This window comes from Cyphomyrmex costatus, unplaced genomic scaffold (assembly GCF_001594065.2).
Source record: "Cyphomyrmex costatus isolate MS0001 unplaced genomic scaffold, Ccosl1.0 scaffold866, whole genome shotgun sequence".
Taxonomy (NCBI): domain Eukaryota; kingdom Metazoa; phylum Arthropoda; class Insecta; order Hymenoptera; family Formicidae; genus Cyphomyrmex; species Cyphomyrmex costatus.
In genome coordinates, this window is record NW_017280448.1 from 76,645 (window position 1) to 92,121 (window position 15,477).

The 15,477-nt window shown below is 35.0% G+C and overlaps 1 protein-coding gene across 1 annotated transcript; it reads right to left on the bottom strand.

Moving 5' to 3' along the window:
* Positions 1–3,926: 3,926 nt before the first annotated feature.
* On the bottom strand, positions 3,927–11,524 carry Pex23 (tectonin beta-propeller repeat-containing peroxin 23). The gene is made up of 24 exons (XM_018549695.1): positions 11,273–11,524; positions 10,990–11,172; positions 10,308–10,460; positions 10,111–10,203; positions 9,845–10,025; positions 9,543–9,766; positions 9,225–9,428; positions 8,853–9,031; positions 8,646–8,769; positions 8,326–8,552; positions 8,055–8,189; positions 7,834–7,990; positions 7,593–7,755; positions 7,410–7,513; positions 7,166–7,308; positions 6,690–7,038; positions 6,420–6,570; positions 5,803–6,002; positions 5,443–5,652; positions 5,255–5,356; positions 4,916–5,051; positions 4,591–4,782; positions 4,352–4,509; positions 3,927–4,005 (listed from the first exon to the last, which is right to left on the bottom strand). Exons 1-24 carry the CDS (start codon positions 11,495–11,497, stop codon positions 3,955–3,957), a joined length of 4,044 nt encoding a protein of 1,347 aa, XP_018405197.1. The 5' UTR covers positions 11,498–11,524; the 3' UTR covers positions 3,927–3,954.
* Between the last annotated feature and the right edge of the window lie 3,953 nt (positions 11,525–15,477).

Consider the following 15,477-nt stretch of genomic DNA (forward strand, 5'->3'; position numbering starts at 1 on the left):
CCCCCCCGAAGGTTAATGATGAGCGTAAAGTTGTTTCTAACAGTACAAGAAAGAGCTGCGTTGATGTATGCGGCGCCAGCGTTTTACCGCCGCCGGGTAAGCGTGCTCGCGTTCTTCCGCAGGGCGAACCTGATTCCGGTCAAGCGATTCGCTCTGATCTAAATTTATCGACAAAGGGGATCGTTCTCCCTTTATTATTTTCGTCCGTCGAACCGCCGATTCCAACGACGGCGTCAATTCTAGGTTAGATCCGCTCGCTGTGTCTCTCGCGTCATTAGAAGTTTTGCGCGGAATAATATAATTGAAATCAAATCTTCGGGCCGGAACAAAGTGGCGGTCCACTTCAATGATTTTAAGGCAGCCAACACAGCTCTTTCGCATCCATCTCTGAAAGAGGCCGGTCTTCAAGTTCTTATACCAACATTTAACATTTTGCGTTCTGGCATTATCAGAAATGTCCCTCACGACATTTCGGAGGGCGAAATAATTAATTCATTTTCTTCTCAACTTAAAATTATCTCAGCCAGGAGATTAAACATTAGACTGCGTAAAGACGGTGAAATTACTTTCACCCCTTCCAAAACCGTTCTGGTTAAATTTCATGGACAATACCTGCCTCGTTCAGTCACCTATATGTATATTAATTTCTCTGTGTCCCCATACTTCCCACGTGTTCTTATGTGTTTCTCCTGCTTTAGATATGGCCATATTAATGCAGATTGCAAGAGCAAGCCGAGATGTGATAGATGTGGTGGTGCTAAGCATTCAGAGCCTGATGTTTGCCCTCGGCTCAACCTGCCGCCCATCTGCTGTAACTGTGGGGGAGAACATCTTCCGTCCGCTGTGTCCTGCCCTGCTTACTTAAGGCAGAAGCAAATTTATACCTGTGCAACTCTTGATAACATATCGTATGCCGAGGCACGCTTAAAACTTAGTGGTTCTCCTTCCTCGCTCTCCCCCTCCCCTAATCCCTTCCATCCTTCCGAATTTCCTTCACCCTCCCAGCCTCGTAATCCTCCTCGTCCTCTTATCAATTATCAAGACTTGACATCTGAGGTGCCGGTCTCCCCGTCTCCCACACCCGGTTCAGTACCACTGAACGCGGGTATATCTTACGCTGCAGTCGCAAGCTTACCCACAACGACCCCCTCTATGAACCGTTTTAACTCCTCGCCTTCTAATGAACATCCTGTACGGGTGAATACATATGCTCCCCGCAACTACCAGAATCTTTCTTCCATCAACTCTAAGAAACCCTCAGATCGTAATGCTCCTAAGAATTTCAATTCCCTTCGGGATGTGCATAACTCTCTTCTGTTTGCGCCTAATGGCAGAATGCCTTATTCAGACTCTCCATTAGATTATAATAGCACTTCCGGCATTACTCCTGGAACTTACCCACCCTCTTCCTCCTTTTCTCCCCCGACTGATAATCATGATGGCCCCTCTAATTTCCTACTAATCATCTCATTTGTTCTTAAAATTCTTAATTCCTTTCCCAGCACGGTACTCACCGCATTATTCAGTACTGACACACAGTACATTTCCGACTCCCTTCAGAACTTTTTAACTCACAATGCAGCCTACAATGCCTATTAAAATTTTTTTTTGGAACTGTTGCGGTGCCATGGGGAAAAAGGCTGATATTGAAAAGATGGCCGAAACCGTAGATATTTTATTTCTTACTGAAACTTGCGTCAGTTCCACACGTGACTTTAGGGTGCGAGGCTTTGACTGCTTGCGCATCGATGCCAATCAGGCTGATATTAGAGGCATGTTGGTTTTGATTCGTAATCCCATCTCATACTCTCAGGTGAATTTATCTAATGTCTTTGATGACTCCTTTGAAGCTCTGGGTATTGAAATATCTACTAACAATTCACGTCTATTATTGATGGGTATTTACAGACACCCTAACGCTCCCGCCTCTGCTAATTCTTTTGCTGCTCTCTCCTCCGTTCTGACACAATATGAATCTTTCATCCTTCTTAGTGACTTCAATGCGCACCATCCATTGTGGGGAGGCACTAGGACTAATGCTGCTGGTCGTGCGCTCGCCGTTTGTATAGAAGACAATCACTTACTGATTCTTAATCCCCCTTCCTCTCCATCGCATATTTCCTTCTCTTTAGCTCCTCTATCATTGATTTGGCTATCGCCTCTCCCCGCATCTCCCCTCTTTGTGATACTACTATATCTTCTGACCTTTTCGGCAGCGATCACTATCCTATTGAAGTACAGGTCAATTGCATGACTCGTATCTCTTCGGTTTTCTCTTATAAAATCAAATTATCCAAGGATGAATGGAAATTAGTACAGCGATATCTTCATATTAACGCCAACTCTATTTCTCAAAAAATCAAGGATATTAATCCTGACGATCCTATCTCCCAATATAATACTTTCATGGAGCTGATTTCCGAGAGTTATGAATGCTTTTCTCCTTCTAAACCCTATCCCACGAATAAAGCTTCTTGTAGGGCTTTCTCTAAAAAAGGCCCTCCACCATCTCCGTGGTGGACTCTTGACTGTTCCAAGGCCGTCGAACAACGCAGAAATGCTCTGAAATCGTTCAGACACTGCCCCTCGTGGGATAATTATGTTTATTATCGTTCCGTGGTTTCGCAGACTCGTAAAATTCTAAGAAGAGCTAAGCGCGCTGGCTGGAAATCGTTTTGCGCCTCTCTTGATATGATGACTCTTACGGTAAATATATAGCGTATGCTCAAAAGATTTCGTAATCGCTGCCTCATTCCGGTGAATTCTCCGTCTTTGAATAAAAATAATGATAGGGCTGACATGATTCGTGACGCTGTCGAAAGGTTGTGTCCTCCTTCTGTCTCTCCCACTTCACCTGCCATTTCGGGCTCCTACAACGGCACTCATGCCTGATTTTTGGCCTTTCTGTCCTTGTGGTGACCCTAGACAAGATATCTTGCATCTAATTTATGACTGTCCGTACTCCAGGGACGCGGCGCGGTTTCTGCGTCGCTTCATTGACCGCGCTTCTACATCTAACGAAAGAACTACTAAATTCGCGCATGCTATCGCTAAGCCTTCCGCTTGCCTTTGCAGATCATTCTCAGCTCATTCTCATACTCATTCTCAGCTTTAGTAAATCTTGCGGTAGACCTTTTTAGGGGTTTCGTACTTTCGCGCCTCATTGTCCTGCGCAGGCGCGCTGCCCTGCCTCCTTTGCCCCCTCCTTCCATCCCAGCGGAGTACTGCTCCGCTCTCACTCGGGCACACTGACGCGAGGATATCTGCTCGGAGCCGCTTGCTCCGGCTAGGCGCAAATATTCGCACCTATTTAATACAAGTTTTACCTTCTACTCTAATCAGTACTGTTAAAACATTAAGACGTGACCTGGCCGTATCGACCTCCTATTTTATTGTTTGGAGACGGGAACCATTAATCAAAGAAGAAGAAGAAGACCTGCACAGTGTCATGGCGGAAGAGTTGTCTTCTATAACCTCAATAATAATACCTCAGAAATAATCAGAAATTGTTTATCTTACGAAAATTGTGCGAGTCGATAAATGGTACATATCATTTAAAGTAGGTAAGATAAACAATTTCTGATTATTTCGGAGGTATTATTATTAAGGTTATAGAAGACAATTCTTCCGTCATGACACTGTGCAGGTCAATGCAGGTATTGAGTCTCAAATCGAACTTGTGATCGAAGTCAACCCGACCCGGAGTCGGGTCGAGTCGGTTAAGAGTTTCAAATCGAACTTGTGATCGAAGTCAACCCGACCCGGAGTCGGGTCGAGTCGGTTAATCGAAAACGCTATTAGCATGGACATCTTTGTATTCATAAATATCCGCACGTGATATTACACTTTACAATGCAATCATAAAATTATTAATTATTTAATATTATTGTAGCTTTTTAATATACGCATTTATTTATATAACGCAGTATTTTAATATACCTATTTTAATAAAGATTATTTTGTCTTATTTACAAATCCTCCAAGACTTATGTTTTGCCAGTTTGCCTGTGGTAGGAATAAATCAAAATTTTATTTTTCTCATTTAATATCATGTGAATTATGAGAGAGAATTGAAATAAATGCAATTTTTCCAGATTACTATTTAATATTACGCTCAAGTGATGCAATTATTTTAAGTATAAAAGGTAATACCACTTTTGTCAATAGGTATTAAAACATAGTATTATAATTATTTATCTATATATATTAATAATTGCAATAGAATTGCAATTATTAGGAAAAATTGAAATTTCAAACTTTTATTATTACAATTTCATGCAAATATTAGACTATTTTCTGTACTCTTAAATTAATCTTCAGTTCGTTAAAATTTGTTTTTTTTGCTACTTACCCCTATACCAGTCACCCATCCGGTTCCAGCTGGATTTTCACGAGTAACTCCAATTCTTCGACAAATAATACCAGCTCCTGAAATTGCCCAAACTTGTCCTTGCTCCCTCGAAACGGATACATGTCGGAATCCTTGTTTAGCATTTGCGACTGACATATCTACGAATGTGTTAACATGTTATTTTAAATAATAAAATAGAAAAGAGAAGGAAATGAAGGAAGAGTGCAGCTCCTTGATACCTATATGAATAGGATCGTTTGGCATAGCAGGTAATGTTTGCCAATGAGTTCCCTCAGGAAAAACATTGGATTGTACTTCTCGACGTACTGACAATCGACCGATCGTATCCAAAGCCCATACAACATCATGTCCTACTGAAATTTGCTTCAATTGAGCGCCTGAAGGTGGCTCGACGTTTTGCCATTGTATACCTAATTTTTTTTACAAAATATCGATTATCTTGAAGTTTTTAATTAAATATCTTAAATTACGTAATAGAGATATTGTAGTGATTATAATTATTATATATATATATATCGTGATAATTTTCTGTAAATTTTATACCAGTTGGTTTTGTAGCACTAATACCGAGCCTCCAACAGGAGGAACCATTCTTTCCAATAGCCCAAACTTGTCCACATGGACCGCACGATATGCTAATTAAGGGCTGATCACTTGGTATATGTTCCCATGATACTCCCTATGTAAATGTAAAACATGTCAAACAGGTCTATGTAAATCGCTAAATGTATAACTTAACGATTAAGTATTTAGTTTATTAAAAATTATCTTATATACTCTTACATGCGTAATCAATAAAAATTTTAAACACACGCATGAATTATATTATATTTATATCATATTGTATTGTATGTAAAAAAAGTATAATTTAAATAGTTGTACCATTGGACAAGATTCTGAGACACCTCGTCTGAACAAAGCTTCACCATTTGCAGCAACCGCCCAAACATGAATAGGATTATCCGTGCCAGGTTTTCCAGATACCTATTGTAATTAACAGAGATAAGAGACACAAAATATATTCCTTTCGAAATGTGTAAAGATAATAGTGGTAAAAATACAAAACGTACATATATAGAAACATCAATGAGTTTAGTATTTCCCAATTCTTGCCAAGGTCCGCTTGTCGTCAGTTGACATCTTCTAAACCATCGTCTTCTTCGAACGTAGTCAGTAAATTGTTTCTTACCGTGATATTGCGATGGGAAATCAGTAGCGTATTGCCATCCATCTCTATCAACACCACCGGGTGTGTGAAAGTCAACTATCCAATCTGATACCTTTAAAATATAAAAATACTCTTATCTCAATTCAAAAAATATGTCGTCATAGTAAACAGTATTTTTTTCACATTATTTTCTATCAAAAAAACTCTAACGAATTCAGAGTTTCAATTTATTTTTGAAAAGATTCTTTTCGCGTCCACTTACCCAATGCCAATGCATTGACAATAATTTTGTATGCTCTCGCGTACATTTATGCCGTCCAGTTACATCGCTCCACATATATCGGTCTGTTGGAAGTCCATGTGCGGTATATCCAGTTACTGGATTCCAACGTTGATTTTCATATACATAGTAATTATGGATATCTACCATCGTATTTATTCCGATATTGCTGGTTCCTAGGCCTATATAATTTCTTTCATATTAACAATATTTGCACTAAATTATAGATTAATTCGATCCAAATATCATCGTATCAAAAATTTTCAATAATTGTACTCTCTAAATTAGGATTAAAATTGCATTCCAAAAGAGTTAAAATACTGTCACTATTGAAAAAATAGTAAAAAATTTGCACTCTGGAATAAGAGTGGCAGATTTTTTCACTCTTATTTGGAGTGAGATTTATTAAAAAAATGTGAAATCTTACTCCAAAAATTGTAAATTTTTCATTCTTTTTTTAATAGTAACAGTATTTTAACTCTTTTGGAGTGAGATTTCATTCCAAGAAATTTAGAAAGTACTAATTTTTCTTTTCTTCTTTTCTCTTTTGTACAAAACCTATTAGATCATCTGTTATTATAAAAATCAGCATGAAATACCTTTGAGAAACGCGCCTCCCCAACCACCTGTATATACCCAAGCAGTATTGTCATAACCAATGCCCCAAGTAACACCCACAGAACATGTCTCAACTTTTTTCAAATGTCCACCAATTTGTCTCCAAAACATTGTAATGGGTTCAACAATTATCTGTATGAGGTATATAACAGTAAAATATGTCCGCACGCATGCATTATAATTGTAAAGATGATGAACACATTATAAAATAAAGAAGAAACCATATTTCAGTAATAAAATATTTCACTTACAGATGTAGATTTATATGTGAGACTACATAAAGTCATTAATCCCTTAATACGTAAATGTGTAATATTGGTTGGAAGTATTCGATGACTATAAAAAGTATATTCGTTATCATTAATATGAATTTTATAACCACGTTCTTCGCAAACAATGTATAATATAAAGTCACAGCCTGCTTTCAATGGACTTCTTCCATTTCTTTCTTCATCTCCCCATTGACCATTTTGATATGTATTTCGTACAATAATGTTTTCTTTGAGTCTTGGATTAAAATGCAAAGCGATGTCATGACTGTCTGTCACAGTTTTTTGTTTTACGAATGTTGTAGTGTAACAGACGAGATTAAAAGACAATCTGGAATAAACAGCTATGATTAACACAAGTTGCTCTCTCTCTCTCTCTCTCTCCCCCCCTCCCTCTCTCTCTCTCTCTCTCTAAAATTGAACAAGAGATATATAGCTGTTAGACTTGTTTAATTTACCTGTCAGCGTCATCATGAACGCATACTGTAATTCTTAGAGTACTACCGTATCCAAAACCATTTTGTAATATGCTTTCGAATGGTAAATTTTTACCAGCAATATCCATTTCTTGTATGTACCCATCTTCAGATGATTGACATTCCTAAACAATAAAATAATGTGGTACATAATATATAATACACAATAATACTGAATTAACATGCTTTTCAATTGACATGTAATATAGGCGTGTCTATGCTTTACCTCTGCAACTGCAGGATCGAATACATACACGTCACCCAACACAGTTGTGGTCCAAATGGAATTAGGACCAGGTTTACCATATACATTATTCATTTGGCAAGATACTGTAATAAAAAATAAAAAGAATATCTTTACTCTTCCTATATGCTTCTGATATGTACTAATTTTTATGTGTGTATTTACCAGAAGTTAAATGCGCCAACCAGTCTTCCAATTCCGTATCACTCGCAAATTGTAACCTAATGACTTTTGAACGACTTAATTTAGGAGTATGAACTGCTACCCTTGGATTACCTGGTTCACTGCAGCAAACGACACACGTAATTTTCGAGACGGGAAATTGTATCTGTAATATTATCATTACTGCGTTATATATTTGCATTATAAATTTAGAAATATTTTGATTTTAATATAATCAACATACTATGCTTGTTACACCATCCGAATTTAATATGATTAAAGTTCCAGAATCTAATAGTCCAATATCGCTGCTTATCCATTCCAGTTCAATCTTGCAATCTTCGTACAAACTGCCGTTTTTAATTTTACATTTACCATCGCCACTTTTCACCCAAGATGATCTATAACAAACCATCAAGTAAAAAAACGTTTCATATAAAACTGTATATCTTATTTTTTACTTACTTTTCAACTGCTTTTTCATATACTATTGACGAATCAAATGGTATTTTCTTTAATCTTGCTTTTAATTCATCTAAAATGTTTATTCTCCACAGTTCACCAATTTCTCCTTGCATTGCACCATTACTATCAGCAATCCTATTCAATAAAAAAACATAAATTTATAGTTTTGGCATAATTCTAAATTCTTACAAAATTCCAATGTTAATTACCTTATATATAACTAAGATTATTATTAATATGATCATTATTTAAATAAAGTTCAATATTTTACCATTTGGGTGGATTTGTTGGATCAACAAAACATGCCCCAGCTTCCACTTTATACCACAATACATCACATTCGGCCCAATATATTATCCCTGCACTTTCATCTTCGCCATACACTCCAGAATCTCCAGTCAAATCTGGATCAAATACACTTCCATCAGTTTCTGGATGCGCTTCAACACCTACCATGGAACCGACAGAATGAACAGGACTCCAAGCAGCCGGATTAATCTATTAGAATAAATAAACGATTCGTTATAAAGGATTTTTCTTCCTTGTGTACCTATCAATATTTTTAAATCTCAATTGTAAAAACATTTTAACCTTGACAGTACTGCCCATTCCTTTTCCCGAGACAATTATCGATTCTCCACTTTTTGCTAAAGATTCATTAGATATAGTTATATTAGCAACACTAGCTTCATTTAAATCACTTGTATCTACAGATCTATAACACGGAACAATTACACTTATATTCTTATTATTATGTATCGTTTAGTTATTGTTATAAAGATAAACGTAAACTTTTACCTCTTCTTCTCTTCATTTAAATATATATCTTGAAAAGATGTTTGTTGAGTATTCTTTGCGGATATACCATCACCGGTACGTTGCCACAATTTTAAAGATGTGGGTGTTGGTGCTGAACGTGATTGCTCTTCCCATTCTCTAATTAACATTGTACCTTCGCCAGTGCTATGAGGGCGATTCTATATGTAAAGAAAAGACTTGAAATTCAATATCATATGTACAATGATATATATTATATATATACATATATATATATATCTCTGTATTTATCATATAATTATATATCATACAATAATATTACAAATTCATCAAACTTTATTTTGTTATTAAGTGATTTAGATATTGAATGATAGACAGTGTTAATATTCCTACCAAAGAACTCCAACTCTGATGACGTTGCTGTTGCGGTGTGCCGCAAGTGCTGTGTCTGTTGTTAGATGACAAACTAGCGTTACTACTTGTTCTACTCAATTGCAGCGGTGCGTTTATTAATTTCCATCGTTTTCCTGTCAATTCAGAGCGAGTGATACCAGTACGATAGTACAAACATCGATCGTCATAGCCAATAGCCCATACCTTTATAGTACAAAAATAAAAAGTTAGCTAATAAAAGTGCATACATACATATATTCAAAGTACAATTTTCTATTTTCTTTACGATATAAGTTGCAAATTAATTAACATCGTTACTTGATCATTAGGAGCAACGGATATTAATGCCATTTTGCTTAACATTTCTACCCAACCGGTTCCAGTGGCTAATTGTTCACAAACACCGCTTATTTCACCTTGAATGCCTTTTCGAAACCATACTCCGCCATCATGCGTTATAGCCCATACTGCATCAGTACCGACACTAACTTGTACCAATCTCAAGTCTTTCTGGGGTGGTTCCACTTCCGACCAATTTTCACCTTTAATTTATATTTCTCCATTTTAACAAAGAATCAGAATATCTCAATGTAACTATAGATTATCGCTTGTTCATTTACCCATTGGATTGTCTCTTGTCACGCCTGTACGAATTAATGCTTTGCCTACCATAAGTACAGCCCAAACAAGACCAGTTGCTCCAACACTAATTTGACATACTTCATAGCCATTTACCAATTTGATAGAGCTCCATCTTTGTCCTTCAGGACAAGTTGTACTCGTTCCAATACGGAACATGATCTACATAAATTGATACAAATAATCTAATTTTTTAAATGTTTACATCTCTTTCCCCGAGTGTTAATTAAAAAAAAAAGAATTATACCCTTCCATGAGCTGTTACCGCCCAGACTACTAAATTACCAGAACTACTTCCAGGCATTTGATTTCCACCCACTGCTATATCGATAAAAGGTTCCTGAAAACATATGTGGCGCTTATGCATACATATGTATACTATATGTACGTGTATATACACGTTATATTAAATAAAAAATAGATAAAAAAGTATTTCTTCGTTACCTTGGTTGGATCTTTATGTAGAGGTGCAATAGCACACCATGAATTCATAGCGCTATACCTTCGATAACGAACCCATTTACGTCTTCTTACACAAGACTTCCACTGCTTTTTTGTAGTATATGTTGCTGGGAAGTCAATTGCGTATGTCCATCCCTATTAAAATATCAGATTCTCTGTGATCATAAGATTTTCTTTGGTCGTGGGCACAACTGTTAACAAATCTATACATAAACAAAATCTTATGAAAAATATAACACTTGCGGAATGCATAAAAAATATATTTAATGCATAACTTTATACAGATTCTATTTGTTGTAAAAATAACATAGAAAATATTAAGTCTTCACTATAAAGATGTTTCGGATGTTTGCAATTACATTTTAAAATTTACTTATATAAATGTCACAAAAAAGTTACCTTTCTTTTTTGAAAGCGATAATTAAGCGATATTATATACAGATTTATTTTATATATATTGTTGTACTCGCGCAACCGTTCTGCTATATATAATGTGCAAACTTGCAAATTCAATTTTGTTCTGCCCGTTCATTTCGACTCACTCGGAAACGGCAAGGCGCGAGCATGATAATATTAAATTATATAAAATTGTAAATTAAGACAGAAAAGGAAACACATAACACAGCAAAATAGATTTTATAAGTAATAGGAACTTGGTATTTACATCATGATCTAATGGTTGACCATCTAACGTTGTTTCAATTTGCCAGTCACCTTCCCATTGCCATGCCATTGATGGTAATTTTACTTTGTCTCTACCCCGATCAACTGTACCATCTTGATTAGAAAAATTGTATCTGTCAGTTGGAAGTAGTCTTCCAGAAAAACCTTCCAAAGGCAGCCATCGCTAAGATTGTTTATTGTTATCAATTGTCATTGATTTATATGCTATCTTATTTATTAATTGTTAAATTATGATGGTATATATTTTAGAAATTTGCACATACCTCATTCTCATATGTTTCTTCTTTAATTCTAATTGGTATGTCTAAGCCATGAACATGAACATATACTTGACGATCACCACCAATAGCCCACATAAAATGTGGTACAGCTGACAATTGTTTAAATTCAAGGCCTAAATACATAAATTCACGCCACATATTTCCTGATGTTGATAATCCGAACACACGTCCTTCATTATTAATGGTATATAGATACGAACTCGGCATTTTTATGTGTTTTGATATATCTTCACACGTTCATCTATAAAAAAAAACTGTAAAAATTTTGTCGCAGTTTGATGTTCATTTTTGAAGATTCTTTTTGCAATGCACACACACTAATTCTCTCTTTAATGTTCGCTGTTTTATATTCATTCATTAAACCAGATACACACGTTCGAGTAAACTTGTCAAGTATACTTTTGCTTGTGCAAATTTGTTTTAACATATAGAGTGTCAAAAAACTGCAGTACACAGTTATTTTAACTTGTACAAACAATCTGAGCAAATATGGACATTTATTTGATATTGTTTGCGCAAGCAACTTGCACAAGTAAATCAAATCGTGTGTAGCATGCTTAAAATCTAATCAGATTATCATTTGTTTGCACATTGTTTGCATTTTTTGCATTTAGCATCGTAGCTTTGTTTTTTCTTCGATATCTGAATATCAATTTTATTTTAAATGTAAAATTTTGGAGATTTTCAAGCACTGCAAACAGATCTTAATCAGGGTTCAATTAATGTATTTTGTTATAATAACAAACTTGATTTCTTGCAATAACTTTAGTGCATATCAAAAACTGGTGTACATGAAATTGATTAAGTTAAATGTAAAAGCATATATGAAAGGTCTAATAATAATTAATAATATCATAGTTAATTTTTTTTTTTTACACACGACTACGAATAGTTAATGTTACAGAACGATCAGTCTTAAATGATCCTTTACGTTCAACTGTTTTCTGAATAAGGCTGATTGTCAAACTTAATACATACATACAAAGTACAAATTAATTGGAACATGTAAACGACAGAACTGTACAGTATCGCAAGGCACGCACGCGCATGCACACATATATCAGATTAGATAGTTTCATTATCGTTATTGCTCATGTTGCGAAGTAATTTTACACATTAATATTAATGTTAAATTTACAGGTTGTTTGTAACCCGAAATTTATCGAGAAATAGTTTTAATCGATTATGATACTTTCTTTTTTCCGCTTTGCTGCTGTTTTTTGTGTCTGGTGGGTTTTACGAAGGTTTTACGGCTTGAGTGTACAATCACTATAAAAAGTGCACATTTGTATTTTTTATCGTAAAACCTATGTAAATTATTAAAGTAAATTCAACAGCTCACATACTTACATACCGTATCTTGAATCTAATGATGATTAAAAAATTATCAGTATTTTTCTTTTCTTACGTCGCAGAATTTTCTCTTCAATTTGTATACGAATCCCGATATACACTTTTGTATATAAATCTCCTATATCGGCATTAAAAATGCCAAGAGAAAACAAAACTTTTCAAATTGTCATTTATTGTTACTTGTTTTTGTTATGTTAAATCGACGTCAAACATTACCAGGATAAATGTCAAAATAACGAGCAAAGAGGAGAATTGGACCGAAACTTATAGCTGTAGTGCATACATATGTGCATACATATGTGCATACATATATGCATACATATTAGCATACACCCTTTTATGCATATTTTAAGTGAATCAAGTATATATTTAAAATTTAGCGAAGCAACAAATTCTAATGCAATAACAAAAACATATTTGACATTAAATGTTGACGATTGCTGACGATACCAAACATCACAACACAACACACTGCTCAACTGCTGCCATGGTGGAAGTATACATGGTGTGCTCATGGTATAAGAATAAGGGTATGCTCACGCGCATGCGACCAATTAAAATTGTCAAAGTGTGACGTCACACAAACAAGCGGTAAATTTAAAACTGCTGTTTCCAAACAACTTATGTTAGCAGCATTTTCGTCAGATATTTTATTTTATTTTGATTTAAAGTTTACAGGAAAAATACGTTTTTAAATAATTTAAGAACTAATGAATATCTTGTAACAAAATGTAACCATAAGTAAACATTACAAACTCAACAAAGATAGAAGAATTTATTATGAAACAAATATATAAAAATGTTAATACCTTTTCCTTCAGAGATATATACCTCTCATTCGACTGTGATTGGTCAATTTTTACAGATTACGGCATAAGTTAACAGTTTACGGCCAGTATAAATCAACCTTTATTGGTCAAGAGCACTTATATTGAATTCAAATGGCGGTGGTTACCTAACCCAACCGACGCAATGTCGCATCTCTGTTTTCTAGGCCTCTAGGTGTGCTCAGTTGGTTTAGTGTCTCTCTCGAAAATCGTTTGTCTCGCTTGCTTTCTGGCTTCGAAGAGCTGAAAGGGTACCAACTTTAAAAAAGTTCCTAGAATCTCGGGAGAAAAGTCTGTTATGTTGCCTAATTTTCGTTAATTATATTCGACAAAATGCCCAAAACTGAGTGTACGTTCCACTTAACGTTCGCAACGCTCGCGAGGTCATTTTGTCCTTCTTGTAATCGAATATTAAATAAGGATGAGATGATACACGCGATCGTTAAGTGGAACGCACCCTCAAATAATGCTATACAAAACTGCGGATAACAAATAAATTGAAAATAAGTATCGAAAAGGTTCAACATGTATAAAACAATATAAATAAGAAAAAGGGCAAAGAGCCAAATATGTTTAACGTACGTATAATTTAAAAAAACAAACTATATACCTATAAAAGGCTCTAGCAGGTTAAGAAGGGGTCAATCGGCCCCCAAACGGATTATGACCAGTATGTCACCAAAAAGTTCGTTGATCCGAAAAAAGAATTTGGAGAAATTTTTAATTCCGTACACCACTCCTTTTCGGAGATATTACCTTATGAAGTATTTTCATATTTTATTTTTGTCACGAGACCTATCAGATACAATTTTATTAAAAAAATTTGAGCATACAAAACGTATCAAAAGGTATTTGAAAATATTTTTTGCGAGATGTTCCAACCTAACCATAATTTTTAAAAAATTCCTGAAAATTTATAAGTGACCCCCTTTTGTTAGTTTATGATTGGCAACCTAGCAAAAATTCAAAAACATGTATTTTTAAACTTATTTTCACCCTGAATTTTTTCAGAATTTTTTGAACCCGGCATCATGCCTAAAAAAATTAAAACTCGCCTAAAAAGGCAAAAAATCGCCATAAAATATATATCAAGTAGCCATAAAGCCCTAAAAGGCTCATAAGATAGCGTGCAGAATTCGCCATTAGTTTCGTTTAGTTTAGATATTTAGCGAAAATTATCAAGCCTGCTGAATTATTATCCAAATTATTCGATGCCCAGAAAATTGCACCGGTCATCAATGAGGATAGCGACGACGATTAATAATTGTACCGAACTGTACGTTAAATCATGAAAATGATGCTAGACTGTTACTAACAAACACTTATTTATTCAATAAACTCAGAATACAAAATACTTAATAAGACGTAAAAAAGAATCGCAAAAAAAATCCAAACGGGATCGGTGCGCAGTACACGTGTCGGATTAGAATAATGGCCGTCATCTCCTTCTTCTTCTTCGTTCGCGCGAAAACGATATAGACGGCGCTAATACTCGTGAACATAAAAGGCGCGTTTTCATATAGGTTTGAACACAACGAGTGACGTACAATTAATGAATATAATTAATAACTAAATATTAAACAATAATATATACATGAACATATATAATTATATTATGTTGATCAAAATAAAGAAATTCCAAAAAGCATTTATAACCTTTAAATATTTCAAAATAGTTCCAATATGAAAAAAAGCATATGGCTAAAATTTTCAGAAAAAAATTCGGTTATGGGATGAAATTGTCGTACGATATTTTTTCTGCCTTAAATTCATCAGTCGTCCTCCGATACTCGTAAAAAATACTTATTACTGATATATTCTAGTGTCTTAAGATTGCAGAACTATTCTAACCACTACACACTTCAATGCCATCTGAGAGTTTTGCGACTCTCTCAAGACCATTTTATGGCATTTTGAGTATTTTAAGAATGCCCCAAGGATATTTTGTAAATGTTTTAGAGTTTTAAGACTGCTTTAATGCTGAATAGTAATGTTAATCGAATTTTA